Source organism: Sus scrofa, chromosome 10, assembly GCF_054392235.1.
Source record: "Sus scrofa isolate SSC_HxYL_T2T_F1_AM1 chromosome 10, Sscrofa_HxYL_maternal_Yorkshire_Landrace_v2.0, whole genome shotgun sequence".
NCBI lineage: Eukaryota > Metazoa > Chordata > Mammalia > Artiodactyla > Suidae > Sus > Sus scrofa.
In genome coordinates this window covers 52,139,924-52,159,353 of record NC_139392.1, presented here as the reverse complement: position 1 = coordinate 52,159,353, position 19,430 = coordinate 52,139,924, and the positions used below count along the sequence as shown (strand labels likewise).

The 19,430-nt window shown below is 46.0% G+C and overlaps 1 protein-coding gene across 29 annotated transcripts in view; it reads right to left on the bottom strand.

The window, feature by feature from the left end:
* Window positions 1–9,099: 9,099 nt before the first annotated feature.
* CDC14B (cell division cycle 14B) overlaps window positions 9,100–19,430 on the bottom strand; it is a 119,334-nt gene continuing 109,003 nt past the window's right edge. For 12 of the 29 annotated variants that reach the window (XR_014817653.1, XR_002336289.2, XR_014817652.1 and 9 more), the window contains 2 exons: window positions 18,151–18,267; window positions 9,100–13,280 (listed from right to left, as the gene is read on the bottom strand). Coding sequence is in view for 16 of the 29 variants with exons in the window: in XM_021064580.2 (XP_020920239.1) it covers window positions 13,244–13,280; window positions 18,151–18,267 (154 nt within the window). In the remaining 13 variants the exon portion in view is untranslated. Of the gene's footprint in view, window positions 13,281–13,306; window positions 13,660–18,150; window positions 18,268–19,430 lie in introns of those variants that run through there. The other 17 variants (XM_084979698.1, XM_084979699.1, XM_084979705.1 and 14 more) reach the window with 3 other exon arrangements.

The window sequence follows — 19,430 nt, the reverse complement described above, 5'->3', positions numbered from 1 at the left end:
CGAGTCCTTCAGTATTAGCAAATATACCTATAACTCGGACCATCCATTTAAAGCAGCCACAGCCTAGTCTTCAGAGCCCAAGAACTTACAGTACAGTTGTATTTACTGTGCACTTGTCCATGTTACACGCTCCTGGAATTTTCCGGTTTTCACTTCACCCGTCATTTGAAAGAGCCACTGTGCCGTCGCTGGTGACCACTGTGGCATCCGGGAAAGCACTGATTTTGTTTTCAAGGTGATTTAAAACTACCTCGTGGTTTCTGTGTGTATGTGCACACACATACGCTCACACACACGCTGAGAGTATCGATGTGCGTATTTCGTGCTCGGGTGGTTCCTGAGGATGCGTGTGAAGTCTGTGATTTTTTAAATCATGCTCTTTAGCCCACCGAGCAAATGAAAAAGCATCCCGGCAAGAGTGTTGCCATTTAACACCTTATCCTCTTCTCCCCGGAAACTAATGTCGGATTGGACACTTGTATACAAAGGCCCCCTCTGTCCGTGTCCTGGACAGAGGGCAGGACTTGTAAATAAGTAGTATTTATTGAACACCTACCTGCCGTTTTTCTCACTCAGTCCTTGCACCACATGTCTTGCCTTTGGAAAACGTTTGGGTTAATGATGCTCCAAGTGCCCCCCGAACTAGCGGGGCCGAAGCCTGGAAGCCCCGGTTCCGTCAACCCAGCTGCATGCGGGGTGGTTCTGGGGTAGCAGCTGGGGCACAGACCACTGGAAGCGGGGTGACGCTCTTCCCACTTTACTGAAGAAACTGTGGGTGACGTTTGCCGGTTGTCACACAGTTAAGACACTTGTATTGGCCTTTGAACCTTGGTCCCGGAATCTGTGGGGTTTTGTTTATTTTGGTTTTTTTTGCCTTGCTCTACCATCTAAGATGGCTTTGAACTTGAACCCGAGTGTAAATAAAGGTTGGTATTCCCTCCTGACTTTGTGTATAAAAAGCTGGATCCTTTTGGTCAAGAGAGAAGGATGTGGGGAATGGCCTCAGTGGAAAGAGTCATTTCATATTTTGTTGAATCATCAGAGCTGAACCCTTAGCCATGTGAGGCCAGTTAAGGACTTTCCCTGTGGTTGACAGCCTGCTTTGGGGTTCTTGTTATTAATATCTGAGTACTACTATAATCATTTATTTCTTCTCCCTGGAAAAGACAGTGAATGTGAGTACTTTAATTGAAGTCTGGTGAGAGGGAATGCCACCTTCAGCTGTGACAATCAGCTGGTGCAGCCTGAGGCTGCCAGGACTCAGCAGGCCTTGATCTGTCACATTAAGTCCTTTTGCCTCACCCTGGCTTTGGAGATTGGCACAACAGAGATCCCTTCCAAGAAAATTCCCATTAGTGTTGTGAACTTGAGAAGCCCACAGTGCTGGATTTAATGTTATGCTTGCAAACACTGCATCCTTTGCAAAGTCACTGAGGACTCCTGGACAATGGAGTGGTCTCGGGTCTCTTTGAGGGGACAGAGGGACCGTTTCTGAGCCTGTAGAGATCCCCATTTGTTCACCAGGGCTACCTCTGGCTGATTTGGTGGGGCACGCGGGTGTCAAGGCTTTTGTCATGTTCTTGTCCACAGTCCGGCCCCAAAGAATCCAGAGCAGAAGCAAAGGGCAGGGGAAAGCCATAGTGTGTTATAGGGAAAGTCAGGAGATGCAGCAGGAGGACTTGTGAATTTGAATCTCTACACAAGACAAAGCCTTCACAATGAGAGTTCCCAGCCAGTCTCCTTGAGGTGCTTGGATGTAGATGTGCTGTCATGAGGTAGGACATGTTTTTGGGTGGTGACTTAACACTAAGCAAATGAACCCCGTGAAAGGAAACTAGTAGGGGAGTTCCCGTTGTGGTGCAGCATTAACAAACCTGACTAGTATCGGACGAGGGTTCGATCCCTGGCCTCGCTCAGTGGGTTAAGGATCCAGCCTTGCCATGAGCTGTGGTGTAGGTTGCAGACGCAGCTCAGCAGCTGCAGCTCCAATTAGACTCCTAGCCTGGGAACCTCCATATGCCACGGGTGTGGCCCTAAAAAGGAAAAAGAAAAAAAAAAATGTGCCTGCTTTGCTTTCACTGCTGTTGCTCCTGCCAGCACCTCCCTCAGCCCCTGTGGGGTTCATGCTCTGGAAACACCATCCAGGGCCCGGCCCTGCTCCCCTTCACATCCTCCCAATACCAGCCTAAAGGAAGCACTCAGGCAACTGGCACCACTGCCCACAACGTGCCCCAAGTGTTTGAGGCTTGGCCTGGCTCTCTGTATTTAGGTAGTAAAGAGAACGGGGATGGAAAAAAAAAAAAAAAAGATAAAGAGCAGGTCTTTAAAATAAATATTTATTGTATCATACAACATGAATAAAAGTGCAAAATCTCCAGGTAACCACCATCTAAGTCAAGGAACCAATGTCCCCAGAAGCCCGTCTGTGGGACTGTGTGCCATCACAGCCTCCCCTCCCTCTGAAAGGAGCCGCTACCCTGACTTTGAAGAAGCACAGCCAAGGGGGCACCCCTGACATCGTGACTCTGCCCTTTACCTGGATGTCCTTAAAGTCTAAAGGACCCATCTCCACTCTTGTTGCAAAACCTGGGTAACTTGAGGGGACGAGCATTTCTTGAGTAACTGCTCAAGTGTGCTGTCTTGTAAAACTGTCTCATCACTTTACAGTCAGGGAACCGTGAAGGCTTCCTGGCTCCCTAGCTAGGATCTGGGCAGGGATGGGATGAGAAGATGAAGCAGAAAGAAGATTGTGGTCCCCAGGCTATGTCCCTTCTATACACTCCTGCCCCTTGGGACAAAGCTGCGAGGAGAGGAACACGGAAGAGCCAGAGGATACAGGTACCTCTGCGGGGATCCACAGGACCACGTGGGCTGTGCTGTGCTGAGGCAAGGTGGTGACCATGGCAACGCCACACCATGAGTCTGCTCCTTAAAACATGATAGGATTTGGGAGTTCTCACTGTGGCTCAGTGGTTAACAAACCCAACTAGTATCCATGAGGACTCAGGCTGGATCCATGGCCTCGCTCATGGATAAGGATCCAGCGTTGCCTTGAGCTGTGGTATAGGTCACAGACGAGGCTCGGATCCCACGTTGCTGTGTCTGTGGTGTAGGCCAGCAGCTATAGGTCTGCTTCAACCCCCTAGCCACGGATATGGCCATATGCCACGGATGTGGCCCTAAAAAGACCAAAAAAAAAAAAAAAAAAACCAGAAAACAAAAAAGATGGGATTTGAAGTGTTCTTAGAAAGCTGTATTAAGTCACCTGCACAGATGGAGATGCCAAGACTTGAGAGGCCTTGAGATAAGGTTCAAGGCTGCCGGCAGGATGCAATGGAGATGGAACAGAAGCTCGGATCTCCCAGGGGACCCACAAAGCGCTCCCCTGGCCTCCATCAGCCGGAGCTGCCTCTCCCCATCTCCCATTGCTCTGGGACAGCCTGTTCCTTGCTCATAGGTTTCCTGTGACTCAAGGCAACAGGACTGTCCCCGATCAAACCACAAAGGCAAAACTGGCCCAGTGGTGTGGGCAGAGCACCAACTATCTTGTTTCTTCGCAAAAGCATAATCCCAGGAGTTCCTGTCGTGCCGCAGTGGAAATGAATCCGACTAGGAACCATGGGGTTGTGGGTTCGATCCCTGGCCTAGCTCAGTGGGTTAAGGATCCGGCGTTGCCGTGAGCTGTGGTCGCAGGCATGGCTCGGATCCCGCGTTAATGTGGCTGTGGTGTAGGCCAGTGGCTATAGCTCCGATTAGGCCCCAAGCCTGGGAACCTCCATATGCCCGGGGTGCATCCCTAAAAGAACAAAAGACAAAAAAAAAAAAAAAAAAAAAAATCCCATTTCAGAAGGCTGACTCCAGAGCACAAATTCCTGTATAAGTTGAGAAAAGCCTGTCATGAGAATGGAGAAGCATCAACTTACAAGTCCCGCAGGGGGCTCTGAGAGGTCTCAAATATTTTCAGCACACCAGAAAGCCATTTTTTTGAGAAGAGCCACCCTCGCCAGAGGCACTGAGATATGATACCTGTGGTCAGAGGCCCCAGGCCTCACTCGCCTTGATGAACAACCCACAGAGCTGTGTTGGTGGCTCCGGTCTGGGCTTCATCCACCCCCTCAGATACTGGCAGCATTAGAGCCACAGGGAGAAAAAGGTTTTAAGTAGCTGAATTCTTAGCCACGCAAAACGATCCCAATTGCATGTGCTGGTGGTGAGGGAAAGAGAGTGGAAGTGAGCAGAGATGCTGGAGAAAAATGTTCAGTAAGAGGCAAAGAACAGTGGGCAGAAAGGAAGCAGGAGAAATGCAAAGGCCTGGTGGCCCATTGAAGGAAGTGGCAACCCAGGGACCTGTGACCAGGGTGGAATGACATCCTTGGGGGATTTTCAACAAGATCCTGAAGGCACGGAAGGGGGTCTTGGAATGACTGGTGGGTATGTTCCTTCATGGCACACCTCTAGGGGGCGCCCTTTACACTGCACCTGTGTGAACATCACCCCTACAGTTGGATGAGATCCAGTCAGCGATGCCATGGAAGGCCTGTCTAGGAAGTCTTCAAAATTCTGCTTTTGGGGGAGACAGGGGGACCAAGCTCCCGTCAGAGTCACAAGGGCCCCTAATGTAAGAAAGTTACGTTGATGTTACATAATGTAAGAAAGTCACATTTCTTACATAAATGTAAGAAAGGACTGCTCTGGGCTTGGACTTGGAATAGCACCACCACCAGAGAGGGTGCCAGCTTGGTCCTGTTCCAAACCAGTCATCCCCCAGGTCACCTACACAAAGGACCAGCCCTGGCTTCAGGCTGAAATCTCAAACTCAAGACCCAATAGAAGAACGAGGCAAAAACTCCACTGCTGTGAGGCTGAGGCATGGGCCTGAGAAAAGAGGTTTAAATTGCACATTGAGAAAACTTGCGATGGGGCGCGCTGTGCCGTCCATGAGACATCACGGGGATCTAGTCCCTGCGGATGCCGAGCCAGATTAAAAGCCGGTCTAGAAAGGTTACAGCCCGGGACATCCAACCATCGCTGGAAAAAAAAGGGGGGAGATGGACAGAATTGTACTTATGACCCCATAACCTGTCTAAGGTGGTAAGGACTTGTTTAATACGCTGGCTGCAGAAAAGACCCCCCCAAGGTGCCTGCTCTGAGCTCCCTGGTTTACTGCAAGTTTAAGTGCAAGTTAACTGCAACGCAAATTTGGGCCACAGCTGTCTGCCCCCTGCCCACGTCCTGCCAATGTTTTCTTTTTCTTTTTTTTCTTTTGAAGCCCATACCCACAGCATATGGAAGTTCCCAGGCTAAGGGCAGAACAGGAACTGCAGTTGCCAGCCTACACCACAGCCACAGCCAAACCAGATCTGAGCCTCGTCTTTGACCTATACCACAGCTCGCAGCCATGCTGGATCCTTAACCCACTGAGCAAGGCCAGGGATCGAACCCACATCCTCATGGATACCAGTCAGGGTTGCTACTGCTGAGCCACAACGGGAACTACCCTGCCAGTGTTAAGTGACACTCAACTGCTCCTTAGGAACATGCCCATCACTGGCCTGCCTATAGTTCTCTCAAGTGTCGCCTAGCTCTGTCACAACAGGTTCCTCACTCTCGGGGATGCAGACAGTTGGCTGGGCAACCTCCCTGTGGCTGCGTTGCTGTAGGGTCAGGGCCCAAAGCCTCAGGATCCCCCAGTCCCCTGAGTGAATAATCATGAGCCTTATTCCCAGGGTTGAGCCCCTGCTCCCTCCCATATAAATGAAACCTTTCCTCCAGGCCTGTCCCCTGCTGGCTGGGGCCTGGGCCAGAGCAGAGCAAGGCTGGAGAACAATATTCACTTCACAGGGTCCCAAGAGCCTCTACTGCCGTTTCCATGACACCGCCCAGCAAAGCTGTGTCTGAACCTAATTGGCAGTTCCCAGCTGGGGGAGCACTGCCCCCTGAAGGGGGCTGAAAATGTGTGAGGGTGTCTGGATTACTGGCATTTAGTAGGAGGGGGGCACGGGGGTGCCAGGAATACCAGACCGGCTGCATTTTCCAGAGCATCCTACACAAAGAAGAATTGTTCATCTGAAAAGCCATCTTGTTTTATGTAGAGAAGCAAACCCATGAGAAGAAACTGTCTTTCTTCAAGTAAAACAATGCACAAACCCTCCTACCTCCTCCACTCTTACTATTCCCACCCAAAGCCTCTCCTCATTTATTTATTTATTTATTTATTTATTTATTTTTTAAGGGCTGCACCTGCAGCATATGAAGGTTCCCAGGCTAGGGGGTCGAATCAGAGCTACAGCCGCTGGCCTACACCACAGGCACAGCAACACCAGATCTGAACTGCGTCTGTGACCTACAGCCCAGCTCAAGGCAGTGCCAGATCCTTAACCCACTGAGCGAGGCCAAGGATCGAACCCCCATCTTCATGAATACTAGTCAGGTTCGTTAACCACTCAGCCGAAGCCTCTCCTCATTTAAAACTAAGAATCCTAGGAGTTTCCACTGTAGTTCAGTGGTAATGAACCCGACTGGTATCCATAAGGATGCAGGTTCAATCCCTGGCTTTGCTCAGTGGGTTAAGGATCTGGCGTAGCTATGAGCTGTGGCGTAGGTCACAGACGAGGCTGGGCTCCCACGTTGCTGTGGCTGTGGTGCAGGCCAGCAGCTCCAGCTCTGATTTAACCCCTGGCCTGGGAACTTCCATATGCCCCAGGAGGGGGCCCTAAAAAGAAAAAAAAAAAAAAAAAAGCTAAAAAAAAAAACAACACAAAAAAAATCTCTAGGAATCCATGGGCCAAGGTCAGGCTCCCACTCAGCAGGAGGCCTCCTTACCTGGGCATCTCAGTGTGGATAGAGCACCCGTCATCCAGAAGCATGTCAAAGCCATGCAGACTTGCTAGCAAAGAGATGAGACACAGTTAGAGGTGAGGCAGGGAGGCCAGATTTGTTACAGGGGCAGCTGGAAAGGTGCTCCATCACACATGGGCAGGGCTGGCCTCCCCACTGAGGGAGCAGAGGGGTACCTGAAAGGGTTTCCCAGAGTGCATTTGCTCCCCCAATAAGCTGAGAAAATGGTGAGACTATATATAACATAGGGGCATACTATGCCAGCCACTTTAGAAGGTAAGATGCCCCAAGTCTGAATAATGAGGCAGCTAGAAGGACTACATTCAGCAGAGAGTGATGGTGACTGTGATCCATGGCCCGGGGGCCAGTGTCCTGCTCTTAGACAAGCTCAGCAGTGTCACAACTGGTGCTAATGGGGGGTGTACAGGGGACCGTATATATTAGTCCTTTTGAAGAGCACTAAGGCATTATTTTAATTTTTTAAACATAATATCCATGGTGCTTAATATGTTCCAGGTGCTTATTCTAAGTAATTAGCAAATCCTCATACAACCATATCAGACACTGTCATTCTGGCCCAAATTACATAGCCAATAAATGGCAGAGCAAAGGTTTACACCCCGTCTGGGTCCAGAATCCATGCTCGGGCAATCCTAGCAATCATGCATTGCTTTTTCATGCAATGTAGATCAAAAGCTTTAAAATTGTGTACATCCCGGAGTTCCTGTCGTGGCTCAGTGGTTAATGAATCCAACTAGGAACCATGAGGTTGCGGGTTTGGTCCCTGGCCTTGCTCAGTGGGTTAAGGATCTGGCACTGCCGTGAGCTGTGGTGTAGGCCAGCAGCTACGGCTCCCATTAGACCCCTAGCCTGGAAACCTCCACATGCTGTGGGAGAGGCCCCAGAAAAGGCAAAAAGACCAAAAAAAAAAAAAAAAAAAAAAGTGTACATCCCTAACCTAGAATTTTTTTTTTTTTTTTGCTTTATAGGGCCACCACACCAGCAGGATATGGAGGTTCCCAGGCTAGGGGTCGAATGGAAGTTGTAGCCGACGGCCTATACCACAGCCACAGCCACACCACATCCGAGCCATGTCTGCCACCTACAGCGCAGCTCACGGCACCTCCCAATCTTTAACTCACTGAGCGAGGCCAGAGAATGAACCCACATCTTCATGGTTGCTAGTAAGGTTCTTAACCTGCTGAGCCACAAAGGGAACTCCCCAATTAGGTCTTAAGGCAGGAAAATGTCACTGTGGATGGAGTCCTGGGCTATACACCGGGATGCGAAGGGCTCCAGCACCAGTTCTGGCCTTTGCTCAGCACTTTAATCCTGACCTTGGCAGGTAAAAGGAAGGGGCTAGTCTAGGACCTACTAGACTTCAGGGCCTGTCTTACATGTGTCTTATCCTTCCTTACCTTAGAAGTTTCCAGGAAAAGTCAAACCTTTTCATGTCCGAGCTGGTGGTGGGTATGTGTGGAATGGCTTCATGCCAGGAGTCCCCTCCCTTGCTTACTGTCCTATTCTGGAGACAGTGTCAGGGACCAAACTGTATCTCCCCACCCCCCACCCACCCCCAGATTCTTAAATTGAATCCCTTCTACCAATCCCTCAGAATGGGACTGTATCTGGAGACGGAGCTTTTAAAAGGTAATTCAATTCAAATGAGACCCTGAGGCTGGACCCTAATCCAATGAAATTTATATCATAAGAAAAGGAGGACAGGGAGTTCCTGTCACAGCTCAGCAGTTAAAGAACCCACTAGCATCCATGAGATTGAGGGTTCGATCCCTGTTCTCGCTCAGTGGGTTATGGATCTGGCATTACCACGAGCTGTGGTGTAGGTCACAGACGTGCTTGGATCTGGTGTTGCTGGTGGCTGTGGTGGAGGCTGGCAGCTGCAGCTCCGATTAGACCCCTAGCCTGGGAACTTCCATATACCACGGGTGTGGCCCTAAAAAGCAAAAAAATATAAAAATAAAAATTTAAAAAAAAAAAGAAAAAGAGGACAGACAGAGAGATATCAGGGATTGAAGGGCACGGCAAAAAACGCCAAGGAGAGAGGCTGATGATACCCTGCTCTTGGAGTTCCAGCCTCCAGAACTGTAAGAAAATACATCCCTATTGTGTAAGTCCAGTGTAGTATTTTGCTCTAGCAGTTCCAGCAAACTAACACTACAGAGGGTTCCACCTGCTTTATATTTTATCCACTGCTTACCATGATTCAAAATGGTAAGTGAATAAAAAAACTCAAAAAGGCTGTTTCGGTTAATATTTTTAATTATATGATTATAATTATACAATTTCCACTATTCAACATTTTGTATAAAACCAGATTTTCACAAGATTTTACACAAGATTTTCAAAGGTGACAATAATATGTATCAAACTACATAGATATGCAAAGTTTACAGGCCATTATAAAGCTTTATCTTAAAAATACCTCCTGGAAAATAGACATGCATTCAACCGTTCTCTCTGCTTTATAAAATATGATTAGAAATATACATTTTAATTTAAAAAAAATCAAGACAATGATTGCTCAAATACTGATTCATCAGTTACATTTTAAAACTTCTCATAATTTGTACATGAGTGCAGGTTAGAGAAAAGTCTGCAAATTATTAATATAAAACCGCAGTACTAGAATCAGATGAACCTATCTGCTGACAGTTAATTCTACTGGGCAATTAAGGAGGTAATTTCCTACACAGTATAGGCGAGCTCTCCAGTCGATTAAATGTATCTGCAGCATTTCCACTGAGAGACGTGGAGAACGCGCAGACATCCGAGAAATGGAAGAGCGGCAGCTGGCCTCAAGGACGGTCTCGGTGGGAGAAAACTATTAAAGAAGGAAAAGGTCTTCGAAGTTGTTTTCGATGAGCATGGCTTTCCAAAATGCAATAACCACCTTTCTGAAATGTCTGAAGAGAAGCCGCTGTGCTACTTGGGGAGCCAAGATCAACGGAGCGCCATCCTGCCTGTGAGGCAAAGGCTCCCGGAGTGCTTGGCACAAGGCTGCCCAGAATGCCCAAGGATCAAACTCCAAGGTCCAACTCATCAGCCTGTGAGAACACCTGGGAACTCCTTCAAACTTGTCTGGGCCCAAGAGGTAGAAATCACCCCCCCGTGAGATGGGGAGATGGGCGGGGGGAGGACGTGGGTGGCGACAGGTGAGAGGGTGACATTTAGAAGAAAAAATTCTGGAGACTAGAGGAGCAGCGTGCCGCTTGGGGGCAGCTACATTTTGACAAGTAAGGCTACTCGTTTTAGTGAGGCACTGCTCAGGAGCCACACCCCTGTTCACTGCGGGTTAAGAGAGATTTCTCAATCTTCTTTAGCATTACAAAACGGAGGTCTGTCTGTACATCTAAGGACCCAGTTTGGCAGACACTCTTCCTTTGGACGGTCCCTGACTCTTGCGGATCTGAGTCCCCAGCAAGCGTCAAGGGCTCCTAAAAATATTCATTTCTAATTTTAATTCCAATGGAAACTGTCTTGGTGTACTTGCAAAGCTATTTAAGGCTCTTAAAGAAATCTTTTCATCTGACCTGCCCTGTTTTCCTATCCCACAGCAACAAGATCTTCTATAACAAATGAGAAACAGGGCGTTTCCACTGTAGTGCAGCGGAAACAAATCCGACTAGGAACTCTGAGGTTGCAGGTTCAATCCCTGGCCTCCGCTCAGTGGATTAAGGATCCGGCGTGGCCATGAGCTGTGGTGTAGGTCACAGACATGGCCTGTGGCTGTGGCGCAGGCCGGCAGCTACAGCTCCAACTGGACCCCTAGCCTGGGAACCTCCATGTGCCGTGGGCGTGGCCCTAAAACAACATAAGACCAAAAAAAAAAAAAAAAATTAGAAATGGGAATCTGAGAAGATTCTTGGGTGTGTTTAAGTTTCAGCAGAGCGGGGGGTTGGGGAAGCAGGGTGGAGTGTCTACTCTTATTCACGGCAGGAAGAACTCTCCATCAATCAGACCCAGAGACTTCCTAGATTCTGGATGTGTCCCCAGTAAGCTGAACACTGGGCTATACAATCCATCTGAAATAACAATCCCAAGCTGTGTGTGCCAATGAAGGCTTCTTCCACAAATCACAGAGTTTGCTAGAACTGACTTCAGGGACAAATGCAAGGATTTTTCGAAAGAGCCACCGTGAGAGCGATTCTAGCTGGAAACTTGAGCAGCCCCGGGAAAAGGCAATTTGCCAAACACCAAGTTCACCGAAGCCCAAATTTCTCACTCTTGGCTGAGACACCACATGGCTTATTCATGGTGAGAGAGGCAGCACGGACTTGTTTTTAACCAGCAAGGATGGTTTTCACCCCTCACTGGATCATTTCGCTAAGAGATGATGGCCTTTCAAAGTACAAAGGGAAGAGGAGTTGCCCTGAGAATTCAATGTTTTGTGCCTGGGCACAACTTGACTGTTTAGTATTATCTCCCAGAACAACAGCAGGTGGAATGCTTCCCTTCACACTCAACCGTCAGGTAGGTGGGTCTTTGTACCTAGGAACTTCCAGGGATAGAAAACCACTGTTTTTCTGAGAGCTAATCCCCACGGTTTAAAAGCTGGCCTGGCCCTACTCCATACTCTTGTTGGGCCAAAACCATGGCATCTTCCAGCTCCCCTCCAAACCAGGAAATCTTGTAATTTTCTCCAAGATAGTAAAAAGTAAAGTTGAACCACCGTGTTCTAATTGCTTGTTGCATTAACAGACCTTCATCTGTTTATCCCAACTGCTCCTTCTTCTTCACAACAGTATTAAAAAGGCAGCTTTTAAAAAATGGAATTGCTACCGCCCTGATTCATTCCTCTATAATGTGAAGGCATTCTGCCTTTGATTGTATTTTAGTCTTTCTAGGGCCACACCCATGGCATATGGAAGTTTCCAGGCTAAGGGCTGAATTGGAGCCATAGCTGCAGGCCTATACCACAGCCACAGCAACATGGGATCCGGGCCACGCCTGTGCAGGCCTACACCACAGCTCACAGCAACTCCGGATCCTTAACCCACTGAGCAAGGCCAGGGACCAAACCCGCATCCTCAAGGATGCTAGTCGGGTTCTGTTAACCACTGAGCCACGACAGGAACTCCCATTCTGCCATCCTCCAAACCGGGATAGGCAAACTCTCTAACAATTACCTAACCATTCGCTTCTTACGGGAGTAACCAAGGTGACTGCAAATATTCTTTTATTTGGGGCCCCATTTTTTTTTTCCAGCAGCAAATAAATTCTCTTTGTGATGACTGCTTTGCATTACAGGCTCTGCTGTGTTGCTGTGGGGGTGAGGGGAGAAGGCACTCTGCAAAGAATTATTAGTTGTATTCCCTAACCCAAGGCAACAGTGAGTTTAATTACAAACAACTGAAATCCAGATGCAAATAACTGTCACTGAAATCAAAGGGCATGTGAAGGGCCTCGGTCACACCACAAAAAAAATCCACAGTGCTACAGAGGAGAGGGACCCTAACAAAGTCACTGGCTTTAAAAAGTCACCATTATTTGGGATCACTGTTTCCAGGAGGAAGGCCAACAGCGTGGGGTTGTTTCCCTGCATGGAAGCAAATGTGATTTTAATTTGTATGACTGGACAACCAAAGAGTGGGCAGCCTTGGCATTCTTCAGTCTCGAAATGACATCAAAAGGAACGACAGAACAACAATCTTCCAACTCGGAAGCCAGTTTCTCCTCCTGAGTCTTCTAAAGCTACTGTGAACATTCGCTTGCCAAAGTTTTAGGTTACCAAAATACTACTTTGTATCACGCAACATGCAACAGTCTCTAAATGTGGTGTTCACAGATTCTCCTTAATAAAGCACTCTTTGGTGGAAGACAAGCAGCTTGGGTACTTAAACAGAGTTAATGGTAACAGTTATTACAAATATGGACGGGGAGGGGACGAAACCAAATAGTACCAAATTACAGAGTGTACCGTTTCGGTAATGCTTGCTGTAGCTGTATAAATTTGGACACAGGATGAAGAGCAAATAAATAAGTAAAAAAACCTCCATCAGATCTTCAGTTCTTCTGAAGGCCAGCAGCTAAAATGATTGCCATCACAAGGACACACATGCACCACAGAGACTAGTCAGCTCTCCTGATAACAGAGGGCTTGGATATTTACACCTGAGACGCACAGACAACAGCCTTTCTGGTGTGAAACTCCAGACGTTTCTACAAAAAGAAGAGGTGGGCCCTCCTCCAGTCATTCACTTGTACCCAAACTCATGCAGTTATGCGAATTCCAGTGGACATTTTCTTCATGGAATAATCGTCTTAGGTGGAAAGCAGCTAAGGCTTTTGAAATTTTGTTTGGTTTTCCAAATAAATTGTGCTTAAGTCCTGTTGTAGTTTTCTGGTTCCTAGAGTCTTCTTTCAGTTCTGGTCACAGGTTTTTTACTTAACGCAAGACTGTTTTAGTCCTTGAAATGGACGGACTACAGGGGAAAAAAAAAAGGATTTTACCATGAAGGCTTTCAAGGGTCCCCGCATGTAGTTACCAAAGACAAGGAAGGCAACATAATCAAAATATTGACATGCTAAAAAGTAGACACTTTGGATAATTCTTTCAGGACAGATACTTTGGAAAAGACAGTACAATATCAACCATAAAGTAAAGACAAACAGGAGAGAAAAGGCAGAGCAGAAAAAGGTTCGGTTCTGCAAAAAGCAATTAAAAAACAATAAAAAAAAAACAATTTAAAAAACAAAAAAAAAAGGAGGGCAAAAGCAGCCGAGCAATGAGAGTACCATAATGCCATTAAGGGCATTTGTTGCAAAGCATTCCTTTTCTTTCTTTCCCTCTGAGGAACCAGGCTGTGGGAAAAGTGGAAAGAACGAAAAGATAAAGAAGGGTTACTTGATTATTTCCAAAGCCAGAAGTCGGTCACAGAAAAAGCTCAGGCACCGCAGCAGTTTCCAGTTTAGCGGAGGGCAGCAGGCAGCTGGCTTGCTCCCAACTTGCTCTGCGAGGCTGCAGAGGTGCAAGGGGACAGCTGCCGCCCCTTCTCTGTTTGTGAATAATTGACCTACGATGACCTTCATCCTCTCTCCCTTCCTTCCCTCCCCAGTTTGCCCCTTTCACGTTCAACTAAACAGTGATTTTCAGGGAACCGCTAAATCCAAAGAAAAAGAGTCAAGAGGCGCCAATTCCCATCTGGAGGTGACCCTCAACCCGAACGAAGCTGCTGCTCTATCAGAACAGCTCATCTGGATCAATCATTTAGCTTTCGGAAACCCCAGGAGAGTACAGGATATAAAGGTCCAGGTCGGTGGATGGAGCCAAGTGGGAAAACAGCTGAAATTTCAAACGGAGATTAATACTTTAAAAGATCAGAGAAAACCAGCATAAAAGAATATTCGGATACCACATGCTGGGGGTTCTACAGTGATGCCATTTACAAAGGTATCGGCAATAACAAAAAAATTAAAGCCTGGCAGTGACGGAAGAAGACACTGGGATCTAGACTCTGAGAAGCAGTGACAGGTGTGATGATGATAAATGAGAAAGACTTAAAAAGCCAAAGACCTAAACGTAGCTCCTCCCACCTGAAGGGCTTGTGAAGAGACTCATGGTTTCAGATGATGAGAAATAGCCTGAGCGTTTGTCTTCCTCCAAAATATGAAAAATTAGGTACAAAACAGCCCAAACCAAGGAACACTGGTTTGGCTTGGTGGAGCAGAAAGGGATGGTTCCTAATGATGCAACTTAGAATAAAAAATGACTTTTCTTAGAAAACAAATGATGTTTGTTTTCTACTTTTTTCTTTTTTTGAAAGAAAGAAAGAGAAGACTGCCCCAAAGAAACAGCATAAGCTCACAGAAACATGCACTCCATGCGTGAGCCGTGTAAAGACATGAACCGAACGGAATGATAACTAATGAGATGGCTACACAGGCTCTCAATCAGAGGCTCGATGATGAAATATTTGAGATGCATTCCAAGAGAGTTCTTCAGAGAGTTGATGTGAGAACACTGCATCACAGGGCCATTCTACTTAGCGAAGTTCTTCAATGGATTTATCAATTGTCCAACGAGAAACATGAAAATGGGTTTATAATTCTAACAGAAGTGGGATATACAGACATCCATTAAACCACATCTTTGGGCTTAAAAAGGGGATGAAGCAGGTGCCACACGGACTCCTCGAAGCACCCCATCTGCCACCAGACACGCCAGTGTTTTGGTGCCTGAACTGCCACGGCTGTGCCAGAGCAGAGCTTGTCCCCCGGGATTTAAAAGTTTAGACGTGGCTTACGTTCAATGGTGACATGGGGAAAACATCACCTGCCATGAGACAAACATGATGGCCTTTCTTCCCAATAACAAAAACTTAGGACAACACTCATGTTTTCTCAGCCTCCAAATAACTGCTCTTTTACCGTGTTTGTGGGAAAGGTTTTCAAAGATGGGAGAGAGAGCCTCGCTCAGTAAACTGTCAAAAATCAAAAAAGCCAAATCAATGCAAAGTGAGTTTCGGTGAGGTCTTCATCCTGGAAGCCTTTAAGAATAGAACAGAACATGGAAAGCAAAGGTCAAATTCTACAGCACGACAGAGGCGGGTGATAGTGATGCATGAGCCACATCAACCTGCAAGAAAGGAGGCCTCGCCAATGGGGTAACAGCAGACTGGCGATCCGGCTTTGGGCGCAGGGGCCTTCAGTGCTGAGTTAGTCTCTGATGCAGCCTTGAAAGTGTTTAGGAACCTACATGGAAAAGGTGTACTAGCGTGCGTGCGTGCGTGCGTGTGTGTGTGTGTGTGTGCGTGCGCTGCTGTTCAAAGAAAAGTTTTCTATTCAATTTTTTTTTTCTTTTTTACGGCCACACCTGCAGTGTATGGAAGTTCCCTGGCTAGGGGTCAAACTGGAGGCACAGCTCGCCACCGCCAAACCGGATCCTTAACCCACTGAGCGAGGCCAGGGATCGAACCCGCAACCTCATGGTTCCTAGTCGGATTCATTAACCACCGAGCCAGGACGGGAACGCCCATTTCAGAATTTAAAAGAAGTCATTTTGGGTTTCAGCACTAGCCCAAATGCCTGGAAACTGCCTTGGGGCCATTTCCATATTCAATCAAGCTATTCAATCTCAGGTCTACTTCAAAGCCCTCAAAGCAATGAGTCGGGGACCTCAGGCAGCTGCTCGCCACAGTCAGGAACCCCCTCTGTGGAGAAGCACAAGTTTAGATCACTCGACAAGGAGAAGTGTTGCATGGCCATAGCCTCAGAGGAACACAGTGTGACCTGGCACGCGCATCCCGCCTCCAGGCCGCTAATGCGTCTGAAATCTGAAGAGCACCGTCCAGGAAAACAGAAAACAGAATTAAATGTGCAAACCACACTCGGCTGTGATGGAAATCTGAAAAGAATATGTCCATTCAAAACATGTCTAACTATCGCCAACAGCAGACCTTTTGTTCGAATTTTTAGTAATTTAATTTACCTAACAGTGCCAACGTCAAAAGAATTCCATTTCCCCTCACTGATTGTAGAAAAGGTAGAAAAAAGAAAAAAAATCTCCAACTGTCCTACCAGCTGCAAGAACTATTAGTGTTATGGCACATTTTTCCTTTATCTTATTTCTATACATATATAGAAATGTCTACATCTTTAAGTATTTAGGCTCATAAATATTTACACACCTATATACATTTCTATAAAGTATATTTTACATTTACAAAATTAGAGCAATACTTCATGATTTTTATGTGTAGCCCGTTTCACTTATTGCTCCATGAGCAGTTAATCCAGATCATTAACTTTTCTTTGAAAACATGAGTCTCAATTCCTTTGGCGGAATTCATCAATCATTCCCTATTTCTCACTGTTATAAGTAACACTCTGATATTATGTTGTTATATACCTAAATCTCTTGACTTTTCGTCAGAATTTCTCTAATATTCTTCTCAAGTGGAATCAGAGAGTAAAGAGTATGAATATTTGATACTTTTCTAATGAAAAATTTTATTTTTTTTTAATGGAAAATTTTAAACCCTAAAATCACAAGTTGGTACCCAATCCTCAAGCACTTACATGAGGCACTATCGCATGTTCATGTAAGTAAAAGCATGTAGTGAAGCTGTACAAAAGAATTAGCAAAGATGAAGGGTGACAAAACTGAACAAATCCTTAAAAATGCAAAACACACAGAGCTCCTGAGTTTGCCAGCCAGCCCCTCAGGACAGGGGCTGCAGTAGGGCTGCATCAGAGACTAACTCAGCACTGAAGACCCCTGCGCCCAAAGCCTCAAAGATCTGAGGGAACTGAGGAGTGTCTGTGGCGCGATGGGATCGGCAGCATCTTGGAAGTACTAAGAGGCAGGTTCGATTCCCAGCCCAGCACAGTGGGTTAAGGATCCTGTGTTGCTGCACGTGGTATAGGCTGCAACTGCGGCTCCCATCTGATTCCTGGCCTAGAACTCTATATGCCACAGGGCAGCCAAAAAGAAAAAAGAAAAAACAAACAAACAAAAAGATCTGAGGGACGTGATGTGAAAAGAAGAAGCAAAGAAAACTGAAGAGCATTTTAAAGTCTGGTTCAGATAACCTTCAGGCTGCTTGTGGTCTCTATACGCTGTGCTGTGGGCACAGTGCCCTGTGCTCAGGACCGCACAGAGTGACACACAAACACAACGGAGGGGGCTGCCTTCCCCTAAGATGATAGCAAGCAGGCTCCCTGCTCTCCCCTCAATAGGGATCTGGTTTTTAGAATGCGTTAAAAATGAAATGTCTCAGGTTCATGATAAACATCCCAAAACACAGGTGAGGAGTGAATATGGTCACAGAACATGACCGGTTCCTTGTGAAAGCCTGTTGTTACTGAAAGAACTGAAAAGATGACAGGTCGGAAAGTGCAGATGGTGGCAGTGGCCAAGAGGACAACCATGAGGTTTAAGAAGAATCCCAAGCTCACTAGAGGAATCATTTTTCCACCATCACATTGATTTGCAGCCAATTCTCCAATAATTAGGCTGATATACAGACAGAAACATATCCTCCGAGTCCTGACAGAGAGCTTTGGGAAATGCTTAATTTTAAGAGCTTGCAAGTAACAACATTCTCAACTTTCCAGTATGATGACCCAGAGACCACATTTCCAACGTGGAGAATCGCCTCTGAAAACCAAAACCAAACCAAACCCTACATTACAATGGCTCAGACTTTTATAGATGATGATGAAATCCGACACTTTTGATTAATTTCCCACCACAGGGACGCTCTTTTCTCTTGTCTTCATCTCTAATTCCAGGCGATCAAACCGGAAAACCAACACTCAGAACTTTTCAGAAAAGCAGGATTCTTTTCTCACCTTTTAAAACTGCTTTTTCTTGAAGCAGATCTGGTGGTTCTTTTAGTAATGCCTGCACTGCCAGAAATGTTAGGTTCAGATGTTTTACAGCTCTGAACACTGGACTGAAGAATTACTCTGAAAATAGTTGGAAAAAAAGAACATTATATTCACTGAAACAATTTGCAAATACTTAAGAGAGGAAGGCATTTGTGCACCTTTTGTGCAAATTGCTTTCTTAAGAACTGATAGGATTTTTCCATAGACACAATTGCCATAAAAATCCAAAACACATTTTTACATCAAGGTCTTTTGAAATAAAGCATCTCATTTCCCTATGAAAGTTGATAAAAAGATAACCAGAGAACTTTGCTTTGGAAAACAAAGGACCTAGCCTGTTAAAGCAATTCCCACACCAAAGTAATCAATCAGTAAATAAATCTTTATGCCATACCCCAAAGTATAAGGAGATTCTCAGAATTCTAGTCATGAAAAGAAGGACATTTAAAAACCTCAAATATAAACACCTACACAGTGTTCACTCTTCAGAACTGAGAGTACAAGCAACAAACCTCAAATCAATAGCAATTTTTATAGCATTTCAAATTTCAAAAGTACATTCAAGCAAGAGCTTTTGGTCAGGATTGCATCTATTTACTAAATCACCAAGTAGCATTAACATAAGAGTGAAACTGTTTAAATTTTGTGAACTTGATTTAATTAAATTCTGGGCATCTCAAGGAACCATGTCTGTAGGAACAGACTGCTCAGGAGGCAAATTCAGGAATCCGAAAGAACACCTCAGATAAAATCCACACGGAATACCTTGTTTATAAGCACAGGATGTTTTAAAATTCCTCATTGAATTGTCACAGGGAAAAGAGCAAAAAACGTCAAAAAAAATGTACAAGTCATTCTTTTTCTCAAGCGATCATGAACTGAAACTCTGAACTGCATAGGTGCACACTCCCTTTTTTCTGTGAGGAAAAAAAAAAAACACTTTAAAAAGTTTTCTCCTCTTATATCCAAACAGAAAGGTGAGAGAGCCACCAAGAATTTATGAGAACCCAGCTCATGACGGAAAGGAAACCAATACAATGAAGTAGTCGTCAGCCCTACCCGCTGTTGCCTGGGTTACCACCATGGTGGTTAATAACCAAAGCCAGGTCATTCGAATGTAGTCAAGATTAGGCAATTCTTAGAATCTTAGTAGTACCAAACTCACAGGATATTAAACATTTAGTAACATGCGAATTTCGCATCACTAGGAACATGATGGGTTGAACTGCCCCAGAGCCGAA